Source organism: Gymnoscopelus braueri, assembly GCF_963280865.1.
Source record: "Gymnoscopelus braueri genome assembly, chromosome: 23".
Taxonomy (NCBI): domain Eukaryota; kingdom Metazoa; phylum Chordata; class Actinopteri; order Myctophiformes; family Myctophidae; genus Gymnoscopelus; species Gymnoscopelus braueri.
Window position 1 is genome coordinate 9,706,588 of NC_137625.1, and position 21,350 is coordinate 9,727,937.

Below are 21,350 nucleotides of genomic sequence, written 5' to 3' on the forward strand. Positions count from 1 at the left end.
TCCCAGCATGTGCGCCGATGATATGAAATTTGTCCTTGAGCAAGACTCTTAACCCCAATTGCTCACAGGTTCTCATTGGAAACAGGACCGCAAGGACTTTCATGAACGACCTGTTAAAAGGAATTATCCTTATCCTTATACAACGAATGATCGAATATCTCGCTGTGTCATATTCCCCGACACATGATAGAAAATGCATTGGATGTGATATGGCAGAGAGTGCAGAATATAAATGCAAATCAAGCTGCTGACAACAGCCTAATGCTGGGTGTTACTACGGGTGGGGGGGGGGATTTTTACATCAACCACTTCAGCAACCCTAGAATCCCTGTTCTGAGGGAACATTAGCTGAAAATAGCAGATCTACAAGCTCACAACACCTTGTAGCGCAAGCTTGTAGATCAGCTCTTTCGGCAAAGTAGAGGGAAAAAGAGTACATCAAGTACAGAGCCAACGGTCAAGTTTACTAAGTGTGTAAGTAGTTAAAAAATACACATTAACATGAATCCAACATATTAATAGAAAAGATCATGTGTAAACAAATAAAGAACAAACGTTATTTTGCACAATACCGATGATAAAGCTGTCAAACAAGTCAAGCTATCTATTGTATGACATATATTAAATTTTTAAATCTGCAACATAATGTTATACACAATATGTAGTGGGGGTCCCTGCTTCATCTCTCTCTCAGCTAATGGGTCCTTGGCCTGAAAAACATTGAAGACCCATGGCCTAATGCATGCAAGAAAGCATGTGCTTTATGCCCCTTTGTTCAGCCTGGCTGTAGTTTACTCTGCAAAAACTTTGCATTCTAGTTCAGTAAACCTTCGCAAATTAAATTCTGTTTCAAGCGAGGAAAAACTCAGTGGCGGTTAGATAAATTCACTTTTCAATATAGGCAGTCTTTTCCCACTGCGACAGAACCTTTAGCTAATTGAAATGAGACAGTTTATTGAATTAAAGCCTAACACTCTATTAACATCCAGATTATGTAACTTGACTCGAGGAAATTCTTGAAAACGGATTGTAGGGTTGGAGCAGGCTTTGAAGATATGGGGCTGCCATACCTTTGGCAACTTTTTAGGCCAACATCAGTGTTTTGTACTCTGTGCGGGCAGTAACTGGGAGCCAGTGGGGGAGCTGAGAGGGGGGAGACATGTGAATTTTTGGGCTGGTTGAAGACCAAGCGTGCTGCGGCATTTTGGATCATTTGGAGGGAGTGCACATGCTGGGAGGCTAGTTAGGAGAGAGTTTTACAATAGTCAAGTTTTGATATGACTGATGTCTGGATAAGGAGCTGGGCTGACTCCTGGGTGAGGAAGGGTCTGGTCCTTCGAAACTTATAGAGTGTAAACCTCCAGGATCGAGTGACCGAAGCAATGTGTGACTTGAATGGTAGCTGACTGTCCAGGACAACACCAAGGTTCTTGGCTGTTGGAACCAAAGTAAATAGTTAGATCCTGCATGGGGCAGGACTTAGCTGGAAAGAAGAGAAGGAAGGGAGAAAGTGGAAAAGAGCTTCCTTGGGTTAGAGGCACAGGATTGAATCTTGGCGTGGTAGAAGGAGGATTTAGCAGTGGATAGTGAGAGGGAGAAGGCAGAAAGAAGTGGGTGAAAGTGGGAGAGGTCATCGGGTTGCTCCGTCTTGCGCCACTTCCTTTCAGCTGCCCTGAGAGGTGTACGATCAGCTCTGAGGGTTTCAGATAACCAGGGAGCTGGCGGCTGGCCTGGAAGAGAGAGGACATGACGGATGGTCAAACGCAGATGAGATAGAGGCGAGAAAGGATGAGGTTGCAGTGTCAGGTGGGAGGGAGGGGAAGTGTTACATCCCATGGTATATACTGTGTGTCCTGTCCTATGCAAATTTAGTGTGTCACTCCCAAACCTAGCCTAACTTACTGTACTAACTAAACTTACTAACTAACTAAACTTACAAAATACATCATTGGCACACCCTCTTACCTATTGTGTCTAGACAATATAGTTCCCTACATGTGTGCAGTATGTAGCCTCCCCAAGCTTACCTGGCCAACCCTTGTCATAAGGTCAAACATACTGTAGCTCTGACAGAAACAGACAGCATGCCCAGGCCTGGACATGCTTAGATGCAAAAAGACACACTACTAATGAACAACAGCCCAGCTAATAAAGGATGAGAGAAGTCGTGATTAACTTGATGATGTCTCCACCAATCGACCACTGGTAGCTGAAGGTGCTCTGTGATTGGCCCACCATGCTGGAGAGCCATGGACCAATGGGATGGACAGAGAGAACTGGATGCCATCAGCCAATCATATGTCGGGACTGGCACACTCGATTTGCATAGGACAGGACAGTCATTTGTTGGGAGTGACACATTAAATTTGCATAGGACAGGACACATTACACACAGTAGATAGGGTTTGATTGATTGATGTAGTTTATTTAGTAAGACATGAGAATAGTACATGACAGTACATAACAGTACATGGAAGTACAAATTCACAATACAAGGTCTACTAAACTGGAACTCTCATTAAGCACGCAGCTTGTTTAAGATGAGAACCCCATGCACACAAATCATGATGACATATAAGAGGCAGACAAATATACACACTACTATACAGAATGTCATACAATCAGCTTTCAGGTTACTGGTATGAAGAGAGAAAAAAATATATATATATATATATACAAAAGAGGAAAATGAAGGAGGGGGGGGTAGGGGGGGTAGGTTAAGACTTAGACAGGGGCCATTTTCAAATTGCGGCCTCCTGAAGGTGTATCTTTAGGGCAGTTTTGAAAGTGAGTAGGGTTTTACACTCCTTTACTCCTTTTGGTAGGGCATTCCACATTTTTGATGAATAGCATGAGAACGAGTTCATTCCCTTAGTTGAGCCAAATCTGGGTTGAACATGATTTGTGGAGCTGCCTCTGGTGTTATGATCAGGGACTTCATTAACATTTTGGAAGTATTTTGACAAATACAGGGGGATCCCAATGTTGTGGTGTATCTTGAAGACCAGGCCCATAGCAAGTTGCTGTACTCTGTCCTCAACCCTAAGCCATCCAATCCTAGCAAAATGAGCAGGGGTTAGATGGGTTTTGTGATTGAGGCCAAGAAGTAGCAGGGTGAGTAGGTTTAAGTGGGAGAGTAGAGAGAGAGAGAGAGAGGGAGAAGGTTATGAAGTAGTGGTCAGAGGTATGTAGGGGGGTAACAGAGAGGTTAGAGGGAGAGCAGGCTCTGGAGAACACAAGGTCCAATACATTACCAGCTCTATGAGTGGTAGAAGAAGGAGACTTGAATCAAAACTCTGGAGAAACTCCACCTGCCTGTATATGTGATTAGGCTGAAGAAAAGTGGCTACAATCTCATTCACTACACCAAGGGTCCCCAAACATTTCAGACCGCGACCCCCCAAAATAATCATATTTGAACTGGGGACCCCCCACCCTGACAAGCACTTGGAATTGGAGGCTTACATTTAGTTTTGAGCTTGTGGATCGGCTATTTTCACAATGTTTGCCTCTTTCTAACAATTTGGCCAATTTGGTATTAAAAAAGGTCTTCAAAGTTATTAAATTGTAACTTTAGAAATGTGCAGATATGCTGTACACTTATACTGTATGTTGGTTTGTTTACTGTTGAGTGAGAAAACAATGTTGGACATTAAGCCAGTTTTGGGAACCACTGCACTACACTAACCTGTTTGGCCTGCACACTACAGTACAGTATACTACTATAGATCTGGACCCGATCTGAACTGTGTTCTCCCCCTCAGATAGAGTGGAGTCACGGTGGAGACCAGCTCAGTCCGTGCCAACGACGCTGGCCCACGGCCAGCTGGGTAAAGGTGCGAGCACGGGATTGACGCTTAGGTTGCAAAAGGTCAGAATGCTGCAGACGGGATCAAGTGACTTCCTTCAAACTGCAGTTTCACTCATACTGCAGGCCAGCGTCTGTGTGTGTCTGACGCAGACCGGCACACATAAGGACACAAGTTCTACTAAGTTGTACATGCAGCCCTACAGGCACCAGTGTCACACACCAAAAATAGCCAATCAGCAAGCTCACAATGCTGAAATGTTCAATGTTGGGAACTTGATGATCTGCCATTCCGTTGCAAGACACCATGCACATCTTAGTATTTCAATGAGTCAGTATTTTATGTGTCAGAAAGAAGTGGGTGAAAGTGGGAGAGGTCATCTGGTTGCTCCGTCTTGCGCCACATCCTTTCAGCTGCCCTGAGAGGTGTACGATCAGCTCCGAGGGTTTCAGATAACCAGGGAGCTGGCGGCTGGCCTGGAAGAGAGAGGACATGACGGACGGTCAAACGCTGATGAGATAGAGGAGAGAAAAGGATGAGGTTGCAGTGTTAGGTGAGAGGGAGGGGAAGTGTTACATCCCATGGTATCTACTGTGTGTAATGTGTTCTGTCCTATGCAAATTTTGTGTGTCACTCCCAAACCTAGCCTAACTTATGTACTAACTAAACTTACTAACTAACTAAACTTACAAAATACATAATTGGCACATACCCTCTTACCTATTGTGTCTAGACAATATAGTTCCCTACATGTGTGCAGTATGTAGCCTCCCCAAGCTTACCTGGCCTACCCTTGTCATAAGGTCAAACATACTGTAGGTCTGACAGAAACAGACAGCATGCCCAGGCCTGGACATGCTTAGATGCAAAAAGACACACTACTAATGAACAACAGCCCAGCTAATAAAGGATGAGAGAAGTCGCGATTGGTCCACAGTAACTTGATGATGTCCCCATAGATATATATAAAGGCTAGATGGCTCAAGGGGGCGTCGCAAGCGTAGCTCAACCGCGGCCATCTTACAACAGTCATTCATAACATTATGTCTATGGTGCATGTACTTTGAAATAACCATAGCGTGCTCAATTTTCATCCGATTTTCAAACGGTTTGGTGTGTAAACACCAAAGATGTAGTTATGATACTGCATACTTATAATTATAGTCATGTTTTTTTTTTTTAAATAACATTAAATATGCAGTATCATAAATACATTTTTGGTGTTTACAACACACCAAACCGTTTGAAAATCGGATGAAAATTGAGCACGCTATGGTTATTTCAAAGTATATGCACCATAGACATAATGTTATGAATGACCGTCCCAAGAGTCCCAAGTACTCCATTGCAGCACGGGTGAGTCACAGTGGCGTAACGCAGAATCGCGGGGCCTCCCCGTGGGAGTTTCACGTGAGGCCCACGCATGCATGTGCGTGCACAACCCCAAAAATTGCACAACCCACAAAAATGTCGGGTCTAATTTGGGTCTAATTCGGTCTAATTCGGGTCTAATTCGGTTCTATTTTACCAATATAAATCAACTTTTTTATTTTTTTTTGCTGTGAAAATATTTGTATCAGCGCAGGCGGGGCCCCGCCTGCTGGTGGCCCCCCCGCACCGCAGCACTTGCTGCCCCTCCGTTACGCCACTGGTGAGTCATCTAGCCTTTATATATATCTATGGATGTCCCCACCAATCGACCACTGGTAGCTGAAGGTGCTCTGTGATTGGCTCACCATGCTGGAGAGCCATGGACCAATGGGATGGACAGAGAGAACTGGATGCCATCAGCCAATCATATGTCGGGACTGGCACACTCGATTTGCATAGGACAGGACAGTCATTTGTTGGGAGTGACACATTAAATTTGCATAGGACAGGACACATTAAAGTGGCTCCACACCAGACCGACTTTGGGCCGACTTGGCGTCGGGAAGCGTCGTATATAGTCGTCCAGTCGCTTAGGGGTCCGTCGGGTGGTCCGTGGGGACCTTTTCGGCCGACCCAGAGCCGACCGAACATGTTCAGTCCTTTGGCCGATTGGGGCCCGACTGGGAGTAGCCATGTTGCAGAGAAGAAGTGACAAGAGAGCTCTCGGTGTTGCCAGATTATGTGAGAGAAACAAGCGACCATGTCTATGAAAACTTACATTCACTGTTTCTCGTTGTCGCTCCCAGAGAGAGAGATTGATTGATTTGACCTACTTTTGTGCTGTGGTGATGTAATTAAGTGAATTGCTTTCACCTGCTGCTGCTGTGCGGAGTGTGCGCTACAGGGCATATCTCCGCCAAGCCAGGGTGACCTACCCAGGCCCATGAAATTCATATGCAGGCATAGTAGCCAATTAGAATGAAATCTGCAAAAACTGACTCATATACTGATAGAGAACCATATATTGGCTATATATTATGGCTGTCGGGTGGATATCTTGTATGTTCCTTTTTTATTATTATTTAAAAACAATTTAAAATCGTGAAAATAGCCAATCTACAAGCTGTAATTATTAATAATGAAGAAATACTATATTTTAAAGAGTGAAAAATCAACTAAAGTCATAATTAGTGCAAGTTCAATCACATTTAATTTGAATGAAAATAACTTGTGGGTAAAATACATTCTGTGAATCTAATGTGATTAATGTGACCCCTACTTCAGTCAGTGAAGTCCAGGGCTGAATGTGACATATTGAGACCTATATAACTAAATATTGGTCATTTGCCAACACATTATTTTGTGAAATAAATGGGTTATATTTCACAGACTATTCTATAATATACTATTCTTATAATATATTAAAATACAATCATCCTTAACCTTCAAGTTAAATGCATTATTTCCGTGGACTTAAAAATCATTTTTGGACTTAAAAATATTTATTATTTTTTTGGATGGCCTTCCTGCCTTGGCATTTGGCCTTTGTGCCCTCCAAAAAAAAACACCAAAAGCCAAGTGGCCTTGCCTATAAAATGACGAAATTCCAGGCTTGAATGCAATAGATGTACTCTGAGTCTGTTACAAGTAAAAGTCCGGAATTCAATATTTACTTGAGTAAAAGTACTAAAGTATTGGTATAAAAATGTACTTAAAGTACCAAAAGTAAAAGTACTAAAATGTTTGAAAATAGCAGATCTACAAGCTCAGAACGCGTGCATCACAACACGTTGTGAGCTTGTAGATCTTCTATTTTCAAATAGCTTATAGGTATAAAATAGGGCTAAAGTGGTTAATGTATGTTTCATAATGATTTATATCTGCAAAGTAACTAGTAACTAAACATTTCAAATAATTGTTGTGGAGTAAAAGTATAGACAATTGGAAATACTCCAGTAAAGTAAAAGTACCTCAAAATTGTACTTATGTACAGTACTTGAGTAAATGTACTAGTTACTTTACACCACTGCTCATCAGTGAAGAAAAAACGCTGGGAGCATCCCTATGTACAAGTGACTTTGCAGGGAAACAAGCCCAAAGTCGCTTATAATAAGCAGACCTGGCAACGCTGGCAGGCTAATAGTCAAAAACAGCAGAGGGCGCTGTTTTTCCTTTTTATTTCCCAGATTGGCCTGAAAGTTATAAATGAATTAGCACATGAATGGCCAGTCGGCTGACAGACTTAAATGCCAACTTTTGCCAACCGAATACCAGTCTGTTGCAGTCTGAAGTAGTCTGAAGTAGTCTGAGAAGGTTATGAAGTAGTGGTCAGAGGTATGTAGGGGGGTAACAGAGAGGTTAGAGGGAGAGCAGGCTCTGGAGAACACAAGGTCCAATACATTACCAGCTCTATGAGTGGGAGAAGAAGGAGACTTGAATCAAAACTCTGTAGCCACTTTTCTTCAGCCTAATCAAATATACAGGCAGGTGGAGTTTCTGCAATCTCTTACCATTCACAACACCAAGGGTCCCCAAACTTTTCAGACCGCGACCCCCCAAAATAATCATATTTGAGCTGGGGACCCCCCACCCTGACAAGCACTTGGAATTGGAGGCTTAGGCCTACATTTAGTTTTGAGCTTGTGGATCGGCTATTTTCACAATGTTTGCCTCTTTCTAACAATTTGGCCAATTTGGTATTAAAAAGGTCTTCAAAGTTATTAAATTGTAACTTTAGAAATGTGCAGATATGCTGTACACTTATACTGTATGTTGGTTTGTTTACTGTTGAGTGAGAAAACAATGTTGGACATTAAGCCAGTTTGGGTTTCGCCTGCACACTACAGTATACTACTGTAGATCTGGACCCAATCTGAACTGTGTTCTCCCCCTCAGATAGAGTGGAGCCACGGTGGAGACCAGCTCAGGCCGTGCCAACGACGCTGGCCCACGGCCAGCTGGCTAAAGGTGCGAGCACGGGATTGACGCTATAGGTTGCAAAAGGTCAGAATGCTGCAGACGGGATCAAGTGACTTCCTTCAAACTGCAGTTTCACTCATACTGCAGGCCAGCGTCTGTGTGTGTCTGACGCAGACCGGCACACATAAGGACACGAGGGAGGTTCTTCTAAGTTGTACGTGCAGCCTTACAGGCACCAGTGTCACACACCAAAAATAGCCAATCAGCAAGCTCACAATGCTGAAATGTTCAATGTTGGGAACTTGATGATCTGCCATTTCCGTTGCAAGACACCATGCACATGTTAGTATTTCAATGTGTCAGTATTTTATGTGTCTGCTAACACTGGTTAGGCCTACTCAAAAAAATATAATTTGTTGCTTTAAATCATGAGCAGTGACAAAATACATTAGTCCAGCACCCCAGTAATAAAATATTCATTATGTTTGATTACTGTCATAATTTTACTCGACTGGCAAGATTATTACAATTCTTTCCACTATCTGACTGCAGTTTTGTCAGTCTTATACGGATGATTAATTATTATGGTCCAAATTGTAATATCTACGCAATTTGGAAAACTTTGATTTGATCATAGAGTAAAAAAGCTAAATCAGTAGTGAATTAATATATTTTAACAGTGTTAACACTTGCAACACCCTGCAAACATGGTTACATCAATAGTTCACCCACCAAGAATTGAACAGTTCAACAAGTTGAACTTTTTTTCCCCTATAGTAGTAACTAAGGTACTGTAATAGTTAATAATTTTGTCATTAGACCACAATTTATTCCTCTTAACTTTTTAACTTCCAGAGTTAAAACGTCGTCTATAGCTTCCCTTGCCAGCGATTTCGAGCGTTTTTACTAAACCTTTGAAAAAGCATAGAATATTATTCCTCACAATGATCCACCCGGCGATCGCCTCAAAAGACGTAGGGGGGTCTCGGAGAATCGGGGGGGGGGGGGGGGGCGTGCCAGTACAGTTATACAATAATTCTAAAAGGATAACACAAAAAAAGCCGTGAATTTCCATTGTGGTCCTGTGTATTCAATTCATCAAGACATATAAAGACATCAATCAATCATCAGATCATCAATACTATAGGAGAAGTAAAAATATATTTACAGAAAAACAGTGGGGGGTGATTTCTATTGGCAAGATAGAATACTTGTCTGTAGGCCCAGTTGCAAATTGCAGACAGGTGCTCTTTTATGGTCGTTTTTGAAGGAGAGTAGGGAGTCGCACTTTTTGATGTTAGTCAGGGGATATTTAAAAAATCTTGGGATAAATTCCTCACCAAAAAAAAAATTCACCAATGTGTTTGTAAAGGTGTCTAGTAACACATCTCACAAAGACTGAAATGCAGTTTCCCTAGGAGAATTTTTGACAGCTCCTTAAAGTTGGGTTACCCACCATAACCTTATGCGGGGGAAAAAAACTAATTTTAATTCTGTTTTAAGTAGCATGTGAGGGGTCAAACTAGGGTGTTTTTATGATTCTGAATCCATTGCAAGCATTTGTTTTGCACCAAAACCACTCCTTGGGCTAAAAACGGCCATAGCCATCCTTTTCCAGGTATACTTTTTGTGTAAAAAGCCCATTGAGATTGGGCCGTTTTTATCCCAAGGAGTGGTTTTGGTGGGTTATGGTGGTACCCCAACTTTCAGCAGCTGTCAAAAATTCCCCTAGGGAAACTGTATTTCAGTCTTTGTGAGATGTGTTACTAGACACTTTTACAAACACATTTGGTGAAGATTTTTTTTGGTAAGGAATTGGACATTTTTCTGCTAATATCCCCTGACTATGTCTGTTGGTAGAGCATTCCACATTTTGGTGGCATAATAGTAGAATGAATTCATCCCCATGTTTGTGCCAAATCTGGGGGGAATGAGATCAGTGGAGCTCCCTCTGGTGTTGTGCCCGTGGTTTCCATGGTATCCCCAGCTAAATGATTGATAGTTGGAACCAATTATGGGTCCATTTGGTTCCATTTGTACACTCTCTGAGTTAAATTAATACAGAAGATTTCACAGTGTAGATTGGGTTCCCAGACATAATGGTGATATGAATCCTTGCATTAGGAATGTGATACCAGCAATCTATGTCTATATAAAGGCAATGATGGCTACAGTTTATTCTTTGCAGGTGATAGTTAATAAAATTGAAATAATCAATAACATCAATCACATTCTGTTGTCAATCAGCAATCATGCTGTCTAAGTAGGTGTGAAAAACACCTTGTTTACACTTAGTTGGAAGGCAGAATTTGACTGCAGCACGTGCCTCATGTACGCACCGCAGCGATCAGCTGTCCTCATGTGGCACTGAGTGTGGTCCTACTCCCATGATGTGGCTCCCGTTGGGGGTTGATCTGAGGATAAGCAGGAGCAGCCTGGCAGCCACACACGTACATGCACACGCTGCTGAAGGGTTTGAAACGCAGGGATCATCTGACTTTCTGCATTTATTTTGGTCACACATTGCATGCTTGTTGGCATTGATAGCAGGAAAAGACACAGCATCACAGGCATGCTTGAGGTTGAATGGACTTACTACCTCATGCCCTTGCCTTTGTAGTGAGTGTGTGTGTGTGTGTGTGTGTGTGTGTGTGTGTGTGTGTGTGTGTGTGTGTGTGTGTGTGTGTGTGTGTGTGTGTGTGTGTGTGTGTGTGTGTGTGTGTGTGTGTGTGTGGTGTGTGGGGGGGGGGGGGGGTAACAATGGCATCCATTATAGCATGCTAACTTTCCAGGAATAGAAAGCCCAGTTTCTATTATAGCTTGGATTCCCCATTGATGATGTCACTGGTAGGCGCGAGTAGACAAAGAGTGAGTATAAACAAAATTGTTTTGTTTTTTGATATCCCACGATTTTGTAACCAATTTTTTCACCCAGTGCCAATTACTTATGTAATCCTGGGCGCTGCTCTCCCTCTGCCAGCCTAGGGAGAGCCCATGCAAAACTGAGCTCATGCCTCCTTCAATGTATGAGGAGTTAGCAAGCCGCTTCTTATCACCTGACAGGGGGGAGTTTCCCCGGTTGGACGTAGATTGTGGAAGGAACCAGTTCCTTTCCCCTCCATCAGGTGCCCCGGCTGACCAGGGGGAGGCAGTATAGAGACCAGGATTACATGTTTTTTTTGTGAGCGTACCTACCCTAGGGGACACGGGGAGAACATACAAACTTCACACAGAAAAGCCCTTTCGCCAACCCCACCTAGGGTATAGGGCACTGATGACGCGGAGGAGAGAACCCGCCGCCAGCGCCCACAGCGTCCCCGGTGGGAATCGAACCCAGGACCCTCTTATATTAATATAATGACAATTGGTGAGGAGCAATGATAGCCCCAGAATAGCGGTGCCAGAGTTCATGTGGTTAAAAGGTTAAATTCTTGCTGTCATCATTATGTGGTCTGGCGAAGTGCCCTTGAACAAGATACTGAACACAACTCAGTCTGTCGGTCACTCATCCATCTGAAATTGTAGGATCTGACTGCCAACGTTGCATAATTTTCCTTTAACCAGAGGTTCTGCCGATCCGACCAATATGTCTGAGTCATAGTGTTGGGGGGTTGTCTGTCTGTGTCCCTTTTATGCCCATATATGGAGATATCTGTGTCTGTCAGTCCTTGTCCCTTTTATTTCCATATATGGAGATCGCTGATGTCATCAGTATATGCCCATATTTGGGCATGCCCCCTTTTGGGCCCATATATGGAGCTGACTGATTTGTTTTGCGGCTGACACATTGAGGTTAGAAAACACACTCCATATTTGGGCGTAGCTGCATTGGGAACTCCTTATGTGGTTATGGCTGTGTCAGAGGTCTGCCCGCCGCCCGCCATCCCGTTAGCCAATTTTAATATAGGATATGCAGTATGACTTTGACTTTGACCTCTTTATTGATAATAACCATATTATGTACTATTACATACGGTCACACAATTATCAAAAGGATAAAATGCAAGAAAGCCAGCGGCTTATTTCCACTGCGGTCCTTTCACATGTATGGGTAAATTGTGGTGCACCATGGGTGCTTGGACTTACACGCAAACACACACACACTCATCAGCTAATGCAAGAAAGTGGCCTATTGTGTTACACTTGCATGGGAGTAAGGAAACCAATTTTAAACTTTTCCCAAATGTAAGCTGTTTATTAGCATTTTTGCCACAGCCTATGGGATCTGCAGTCGCGGTCCCATTTAAAGGGCAAGACCACTTTGGTAGAGGTTTGGGTTGTCATGATGTAACTCCAAAGGTGGACAAGAAATCAAAAATAATTGCTCCATTGATTAGAAATTCATAATTCTAAATTTGCTCCTCATTGACTTACATTGTACGGTAAAACAGCTCTTAAACTCACTCTTTTAGCACGTAAATGAACACGAATAAAGCTGATTCAGACAATATAGAGCATCACCGAACCCAGTACTGTTTGTTTTTTTAATAAAAATGGTAACTTCCTACTTATTTTACTATTTGAAGATCCGGATCCGCGAATCCAGTCCGGGTTTTCTTCTTAATAAAAATAGTAAAATCAACAGGAAGTTAACATTTTTATAAAAAATAAAAACAGTACTGGGTTTGGTGATGTTCTATATTGTCTGAATCAACTTTGTTTGTGTTTGTATATGTGCTAAAAGAGTGACTTTGAGAGCTGTTTTACCGTACAATGTAAGTCAATGAGGAGCAAATTTAGAATTATCAATTTCTAATCAATGGAGCAATTATTTTTGATTTCTCGTCCACCTTTGGAGTTACATCATGGCAAGGTAACTACACAACCCAAACCTCTACCAAAGTGGTCTTGCCCTTTAACCCAGATGGTTACATCAACGCCATCTGTGGTCGTGGTTGCAGTCTCATAGCCCGGACACACGTCAACGCCATGATTCATATACACTGAAATGCTGCCAGTATGTGTGACCTTTTTCAACTGACTGCTGTGGATGAATGGAGATCTTAATGTGGTATTGAATTGTTGCCAAACTGTAGGTCCAATTAAAACATTTGACATTTAGTTGATGCAGTACAGTAAACGAGACTTATTAATACCGAGTTACTGTAGCTTAAGGTGATGCGTGACTTGACCTGGCACATGACTGTTGTCATCACATGACATGCACCACACCGACACAACGATGGAGGGGGGGGGGGGGGGGGGCCGGGTGGGTGGACTGGTGGGCCGCGGGGGTATTGCACGTGGGCCCCCAAATAAAGTGGCAAAGCACTAATATTTGAACGATAATATAACATTAATACAAATAAATACGATTTAAAAAGATGTCATAGTATTATTTCTTTGAACCTTGAAAACAATTTGTTTTCTTTGATCGATTAGTTTGATCGATTGATTGAATACTTTATTAACAGTTTGCAAAGACAGGCACAGGGAAGTACAGTTCAATACAAGGTCTGTTGAGAGGATTTTAAACCCAATAAAGCACTATGGCTTGTTTCCATTGGGGTCCTTTGTACTCAATTCATCGAATAAATTTAATGACAGACAAACATACACTACTATGCAAAAACATCATATAAACGGGTAGAAATCGAAAATAAAAATATGTATAGTAAACCGTTCGGGGGGGGGGGAGGCGGTGGTGCCGCGCTATGAGCTTGTATATCTGCTATTTTTGAATTGCCAAAGTGTAAAATAAGGGGTATAGTCCACCAAAAGTCATTCCCCCCCACCTTCTGAGAGCCTGTGACGTCCCTGCGAGTGCACTACTATTGAAATGAGTCTGTCTGTCTGTCTGTCTGTCTGTCTGTGTAATATGTACTATGTACAGTACGCATATCTGTCCACAAGTCTGTCCACCGAAAATAAACCTGGACTGAAACACAGCCATGCTTTTACTATAATTAATTAATATAATTAATACTATGCCAAACTCTAGGTTACTTACCATTATGGGGAAATAGAGGGAAACTGTGTCATCCAAACTATTGAATGACTCTATGGTTGCATAAGCCTACCAGTACCTGTAGTTATGTAATGTAATGGGCTCAACATTTAGAAAACATAGCATGATAATCCATTTGGAGCATGTGTTGCACAGCTATCAATCTAAGAAACACATTGAGACGTTGAAATTGTTTCGTGAACAAAATCCACTTTTTTTATTGAAGATAAGCAAGAACAGGAAAAACGTGTTAAACTTCTAATGCCCCACTGTGGCAAACATTCTTTATCCATTTAGAATATTATACACTATTGATTTGGTACATTGTGTTAAAGCTGCAATCCAGGACTTAGTTTTGATAAATAAAACTAATCTGTATAGCAGAGTATATTAATACAATATAACTTGTACATCTGCAGTGGTTAGAGGTGGTCTTCCTACTCTTCCACTGAGAAATGTGACCCCGAGGTCAGGTAGGACTGGTTGACAATCTCAATAAAGTTACAGATTGTAGCTTTAAGTGATATTGGGTCCGTAAAACACATACACACAAGAGGGATATTGCTTTACACTTGGTGCATTTGCAAAGATGTATTTAGCAATCGGCTTTGACCTACTCAGATGATTTGCCTTACCAATTCCAATATAAAACAAAATAAAATATATAAATTATAAAGTTATTTTCTTTTATCATTGACTTGACAGAATTAATTCGACCTTGACTCAGCTCTGCAGTTTCCATACCATTCCAAATAATTGTCATATTGCCTAGATTGTATTAGTTGAGTGCAAAACTATTGTAAAGTGTCTGTCTGTCTGTCTGTCTGTCTGTCTGTCTGTCTGTCTGTCTGTCTGTCTGTCTGTCTGTCTGTCTGTCTGTCTGTCTGTCTGTCTGTCTGTCTGTCTGCCTGCCTGCCTGTCTGTCTGTCTGTCTGTCTGTCTGTCTGTCTGTCTGTCTGTCTGTCTGTTTGTCACTCTGTCCACACATTTGTCCACCAAAGGGCGCTGAGGACGCTCTAGTTTGAGAAAATCATCTAAGGTGTTGGAAAACAAAATATCAATCAAATATCAACCCCAATCACAGCTAAACGTGCTTTCTTTCCACATCAAAAATCATTGCCTATCCCTTCGTCGCATTGCTCACTCGATGCTTCCAGACCTGGCAGACCCACCAGCACAATGAAACCACATAGAAAACAAAGCACGAAGGGAAGCCATATAGGAGGGTAGTGACAACTAACGCAGCAATTAGAAGCACTTGACTGATTGAGAAGAGCACATTACGCCCTGCTCGAACGTTTCTGCTGGCATTGTCCAGATCTGAGGAGGAAGGGAGACTCTCCTCAGGCGGGGGAGCTGATCGGTTATTGCTTTCATGGGGTGTGACTAAACAGCTTTCTGATTGACCACCTATCTCCTGGTGGGAGAGGGGTCTGTATTTGATTTGGTTGGCACTTTCCTGATCCGCAGACAGTGGTGGGCTGTGATCTAACCTGACTCCAATATCTGACTCAGCAGCCCCCTTCTCGGCAGGTTTAACATTGGACATTAGCTCAGGTGTTGAGATGATAGAACTGTGTGCTGTTTCAACTAATGACCGACCGCTCTCAAATGTGCTATATTCATTGCTACAAGTGGCAAAATCATAATTTATATTTTCGTTGAGTGTGAGAGTTTCAGTCAGCAGCTGACTACACTGAGCAGTGTCACAATCACTGCAACCGGCTGAACTTAGATTAAGGTCTTCATTGAGACTCGTAGAAGGGTTTAGATCTGTAGCTAATTCTACGAGGGAAAACACACCAGAGTCAAATTGCTCGTTCAGACCGTCTTCGGCCCTGTTCAATCGTTTACTGTGATTAACGTCAGGTGTGTCTGTTAGCGGGCCTCCCATTTCCTCTGCTATAAGCCCTGTTCTCTCAAAGGCGGTTGGAGTGTCCTTCCAATCTGACACCTCTTCCACAAGCCCCTCATCCATACCCTGATCAATTCCATCTGTGAATTCCTCCTCCACACCTAACTCCCCTCCCATTTTGAGGACTGTAATATCATCGCAGATGATGGGGTCTTTTGTTCCCTCTGACAATTTCTCACATTGGACTTGTCGGGGGCACTCGACTCCTTCTGCTGACACCTCTTGTTCTGTCGGCGCTTTGGGCAATTTCTTCCACTGATCTGGAGTGTTCTCTGCATCACACATCCACTCCTCCGACGCTTCAATTTTCAGCTTTCCGATACTCACCTCGGCGCCCGTGTCTCTCTGACTCATACCTCCCCCCATCCCTTCTGACGTCTCGAGCGTCTGTCGGAGTTCACATGAAATGTCTTCCTCTGCCACTGTCTCTTTCAACGTACATTCTTGAGGTCTACTGTTGCCACCTACGTCATCCTCCCTTCGCCTGAGATCAGTGTCCACTAGCGTCTGGCTCCACCCCTGTTCCCCATCATTCATAACTTCCTCGGACATTGCCTGGTTAAATTCAACCTCAACACCACTCTGACCGCCTGCCTTGTCATCTGCTGTGTGACATGAAACTTCCTCCTCTTTTGCCTCCCTCGATTTGTCAGAGTCTGAGTGATCTGACGTGACGTTCTCCCCCTCGGCTTCATTGGATTTGGATTCAGCCACATCAGGTGGGCCCTGCCTAGACTCTCCTTCTGTTATCCCAAATTCATCTGAACGCAAATGTCCAATATTTCCCTCCTCATTGCGCGTTAATGCATTTTCACTGTTTTGTTCCGGCCTGAATTCCTCACATTTCTTTACATCCGCACACCCCTGGGACGTTGCTGCCTCCCCACTTTCCTGTGGCCTAAATATTCCTTTTTCTGCGTGTGCTTTCGTTTCTGTGTAGCTCAGTGCCTGCCCTTCATCCCCTGCTTGTCTGGATGTGAATAACACAGACCTCCTCTCATCCTTTGTCCCTAGTCTGATTGTCTCCCTAAATGCCACCGTGTCACACGCCACATTGTGAGCGTTACCTGCAACCTCCCCTTCCCCACTGGAAGAAAGACCCTCGTCTGGCCTTGCTCCCTGAGAGATCCTATCAACGGCGCTGGCATTCTGAGATTCTGCTATTGCTGTCATCTCTGTTGTCCCCGTCTCCCCAGAGCTTGTTACCGAGACTGCCGTGTGGAGTGTGAGAGCCCCCTCCTCCTCCTCCTCTCCTCCACCTTTCACAATTTCTCCTCCTCGCCCCCGCCCCACCACGCGTTGGCAACACAGACTGTCAGTGGAGCCCCCGGACACAGGCGTTGGCCTCGTGGGGCTGAATTCGAAGGGAGTGTCTGTTACGGGGCTCCCCTCTGAATTTCGGGATGTGCCGTCATCTCTCAGGGAGGCGGTTCGCCCGCCCCCCGCGGGCTCTGACCCTTTGGTGTTTGCCGCCGACGTTTCATGGGGGCCCGACACCAGTCGGCACTCAGGCAAGCTGTGTGCATGTCCACGGGCAGGCTTGTCTGAGACCCTCTGAGTGGCGGGTGGGGTTTGGAGCGACTCTCTGTGGTGTGAGGGTGACACCGACGCTGCTGACTGCAGCCATTCCGACTCTGGAACGGAGGAATGATCTCTACGGTCTGGCCCACTGAGGACGTCCTGCCACACATCACACACGGATAAGTTATCATCGATGTTCTCGTTATTGCCTTTGAGAAAGGCCTCCCACAGGTCACTCACAGTGGGCGCATTGTCCGCATTTCCCTCTGCAGATTTGGACAAAGTTCTTTTCTTTCCCCTAGTCCAGATGTCATTCTCATCTGCCACGCCCCTGCACTGTGTTCTGTTATCATCACTCCAGTCCAGCGGCAGTAAAGGAATCTGATGGTAGGTGAGGATCTTTGGGCTCTCATCGGCCGGTTTCTTGTGGCGGATGCGGAAAAGGCCATATGATGAGTTTGACCCGGGTTGGCGATGATGATAGCGATGTTGATGATGATCGTGTGATTTTCGGGAGAGGGTATCCGGCAGGCCACGTGCCGAGTCAACCAAACAGGTCCCCGGCTTCTCCTGGTCCAAGTGGTCCTGCGTGTGCACCAAACGAGCCGCCCTTCGCCGGCTTCTCGCACTGTCCATCTGTCAATCAGTAAGAAAGGGTTGGGTGTCAAGCTAAGAGGATAATGATAGGATCTTTCAAAGCCCTCTCAGGTACATTGCATCCGAAAATCCGCCTCAGTATCATGCATTATGCATAAGACGCACATCCGATTATCATATCTGTGAGGTTCCTCAAAAAATGATAGCCATTCTTTTGATATCAAATGTTGCCTCGGTGATGCAACACATCGCAATGCTGTTGCAACCACAGCCCATACTCCTATTTTGTTTACATCACTGCCCTGCTGCACGCTCACAAGCCATATAGGCTCTCTGATTATATTAATAGTTTGTGGCTGGTTCTGGAGTGTGTGTATGGCATGTTCTCAAGTATCATGGGAGCTGCCTTGCTATGCCTTCCTGAAGGGCACTGTGCACTGCATGGAACAGTATGTTTCATGTACAGTTTGAGGCTATGAGCTGCTCTTTCTCACTCTTTCTCAAGTTAATTTTTTTCCTCAGACTATCATAACCTGGAACAATGACCAAACTTCCAGGTCAAATGTCTTCAATCTGTAAATACTGTTGCACACAACAGAGCACACTTTATTTATGTTTATTTTATTTTATTTTATTTATTTTTATTTTATTTTTTTATTATCACCATTAGATTCTGTATATTCTTTCTGTATTGCTGCTTCTACTTGTTTTAGCATCTACTTTTATTATACTTTGTTTCATTATATCTTTTTGTTTTACTTTTTATATACCTTTAGCACAGTCTGCAGAGCATGTCACGGCAACATTTCACTGCACATACTTGTGTGAGTGAGTGACAAATAAACCCTGAGTCTTGAATCTTGAATCATTATGGAACAGAAAGAGGCTTTCTGTTCAGAAATGACCAAACATGTTTGGTAATTGTGCACTGTGCCGAAAGAACATTCCTGTTTACTGTACTGTTTGTGAGCAGAGCACCATTATGTTCAGCGTGATATCAAAGTGTTTTCATAGGTTCAGGTATACATTTAAATAGATTCACTTCACCCAACTTGAGAGAAAACAATGAAGCTCACCAAGGCATCGTGATCTAGAATAGAATGTATCTCTTTGTTGTCCATAGTCTTTCTGCCAGTTTCCTCAGCTTTATGCACAGCCTCTGGTTCTGCAAAATAAATTGTGCACTCAGATTTACAAGCACAGACTTCAGAGCAGAGTACCGGCACAGTTGGGCACTATTTATCCACCCCAGCAGACACAGACAGTCACACTACTGCGTGTAAGTATGTGCAATCGTGCACACAGACAAGTGGACCCACACACACACAAGTGGACACACACACACACACACACACACACACACACACACACACACACACACACACACACACACACGCGCGTGCACACACAAGCTAATACACACCTGAAACATTGGTTGTTATGGCAGAGCTTTCATTAGCATGTTCTTCTGCGCTGTCCTTCCTGTAGTTGAAATACAGTAGGTGTACATGAGCGTCCTGATCTAGGAATAACAGTATCATCATTGATGTCTGAGTAGAACAGGGAGCCTGATAAACAAATTCAACCCTTTATGGGCCAGAGCCAAGAACCAGAGTTTCACAGTAGCCTACACAGTATCTCTATCATGCCTATACCAACCCCAATTGTAAACAAAACACTTAAGCAACATGGTTGTTGTTTTGGCCTGATGGCAAAGAAATGTCTAGTCACACTTGGGTAAGTTGGGTTTGACGTAAAGGAAAGCTGGGGGACACCTGATCATAATGTGTTATGTACCACAGTACCAGATGGTAATTTAGTCAAACGTTACATAATCGGGCAGCCTGAGCGCCGTGCATGAATCCCTAAACCACTTTCACTTGCTGTATACAACCAACTGGCCTGAGAATAAATATTACCCTAACGTGTAAACCTTTTCCTTCCACAACAAAGGCCTTTTGGCGCTGCTTGCTATTTCTCTTTTGTATATTAATATTTCAGATTTTGAATGATTTGGTTGAAAAATAAAATCTGTAACAGGTTCAAGATGTGCTTGTTTATATCGTATTGCACTTTGTCTAGGATTATTATTGTTTGTAATACCAGTGGCATAATCCCACAGTTTAAATTGGATGGAGGTTCTGTTTTACACTGGTGCCAGCAGTCTCACCTGGAAGAACATCTGAGACAGCTCCTCTTCCCCCTCTGGTTGTGACTCTCCTCTTTGCAGACGGGTTCCTGTTCCTTCTCCCTGCCCTCCTTCACGTGGCTTTTCTGGTGACAGAGCAGCACGTAGTTAAAATCCTGGTTGTTCACCCAGAAAACTCCCACCTCCGTCTCGTACCGGATGCAGAACTCCACCCTGGTGCCCTCTCTGTCGAAAGGAGGCACAAGTATATACTGGAAGGTGAACCGGTCAGTTTTCCTATCGCTGGAGCCCGGCACGTACTCGGCCAGCAGGTCAAAATGGCTCCTCCAGCCGTCCAGCGTGGTCCGGACATAGACGGACTTGCCGAAGCAGAGGTTGACCACCCGTATGATACCTCGGAGGATGGAGGTTCCTGGCCGGAGCTCGATGTGCTCCAGCTCCGCCATCTGCTCCTGCACACGCTGCTCCAGTTCTTCGGGATCGGAGGCCACCGTGAACAGACATGAGATGTAGAACTCGTCCGTGGAATGTTGTACCTCCACTTTGGTGGGCTGGCCAACCTCTTCTGCTGATGGCTCGATGGCGTCAAACTCCTTGACGGACACCAGGTCATAGCCAAACGCATCAGCAAACGACACCCTCCTGCGTACCGGTGGCCGCTCCAAATCGTCGTCCGATTCCTCCTCGGAGCCCATGGCTGAAGAAAGGGTCTCGCATTCCTCCCGTTCTTCCTCCTCCTTTCCAAACACGTCCTCCTCCATCTCTTCCACCGCCAGCACCCCATCCTTCTCCCAGATTTGGGGGTAAAGAGCCTCCATGATGTTCGAGGCCCCACAAGTACACTCAAGTCCGTAGGCCTGTCCGACAGTCTGTCCGCCCCAGAGCAGAGTGCCTCTTGCCTGGCTGCGGCAATGCAGTAGACGAGGGCAGAGGACGTGACTTGCAGAGATGGGTCTGGTTACAGCTGAACATTGTGAGTGGGAGCCAGGACTATAAATAGGTGGCTTATAACTAGATCGGGACTGTCCCCTGTACCCTCACATTATGTTGGTTAAATATGAAAGGAATTAATGGAAATATTTATGCTTTATTCAAGATACAGTGAGGCATACTACATGCTGT

General features: G+C 44.0%; 1 protein-coding gene across 1 annotated transcript; it reads right to left on the minus strand.

The window, feature by feature from the left end:
* Nucleotides 1-14,214: 14,214 nt before the first annotated feature.
* On the minus strand, nt 14,215-21,120 carry ppp1r3aa (protein phosphatase 1, regulatory subunit 3Aa). The gene is made up of 4 exons (XM_080421344.1): nt 20,250-21,120; nt 19,503-19,561; nt 19,156-19,244; nt 14,215-18,118 (listed from the first exon to the last, which is right to left on the minus strand). Exons 1-4 carry the CDS (start codon nt 21,044-21,046, stop codon nt 15,167-15,169), a joined length of 3,897 nt encoding a protein of 1,298 aa, XP_080277470.1. The 5' UTR covers nt 21,047-21,120; the 3' UTR covers nt 14,215-15,166.
* Nucleotides 21,121-21,350: the final 230 nt, after the last annotated feature.

Excerpts from the sequence above, each read along its gene's own strand:
- ppp1r3aa (XM_080421344.1), bottom strand. The coding sequence starts at position 21,046 with ATGGAGGCTCTTTACCCCCAAATCTGGGAGAAGGATGGGGTGCTGGCG. Across the intron at positions 19,562-20,249 it reads TGTCTCAGATGTTCTTCCAG|GAAGGACAGCGCAGAAGAAC; the intron begins GTGAGACTGCTG and ends TTTCAACTACAG. Across the intron at positions 18,119-19,155 it reads TTCTAGATCACGATGCCTTG|ATGGACAGTGCGAGAAGCCG; the intron begins GTGAGCTTCATT and ends ACTGATTGACAG.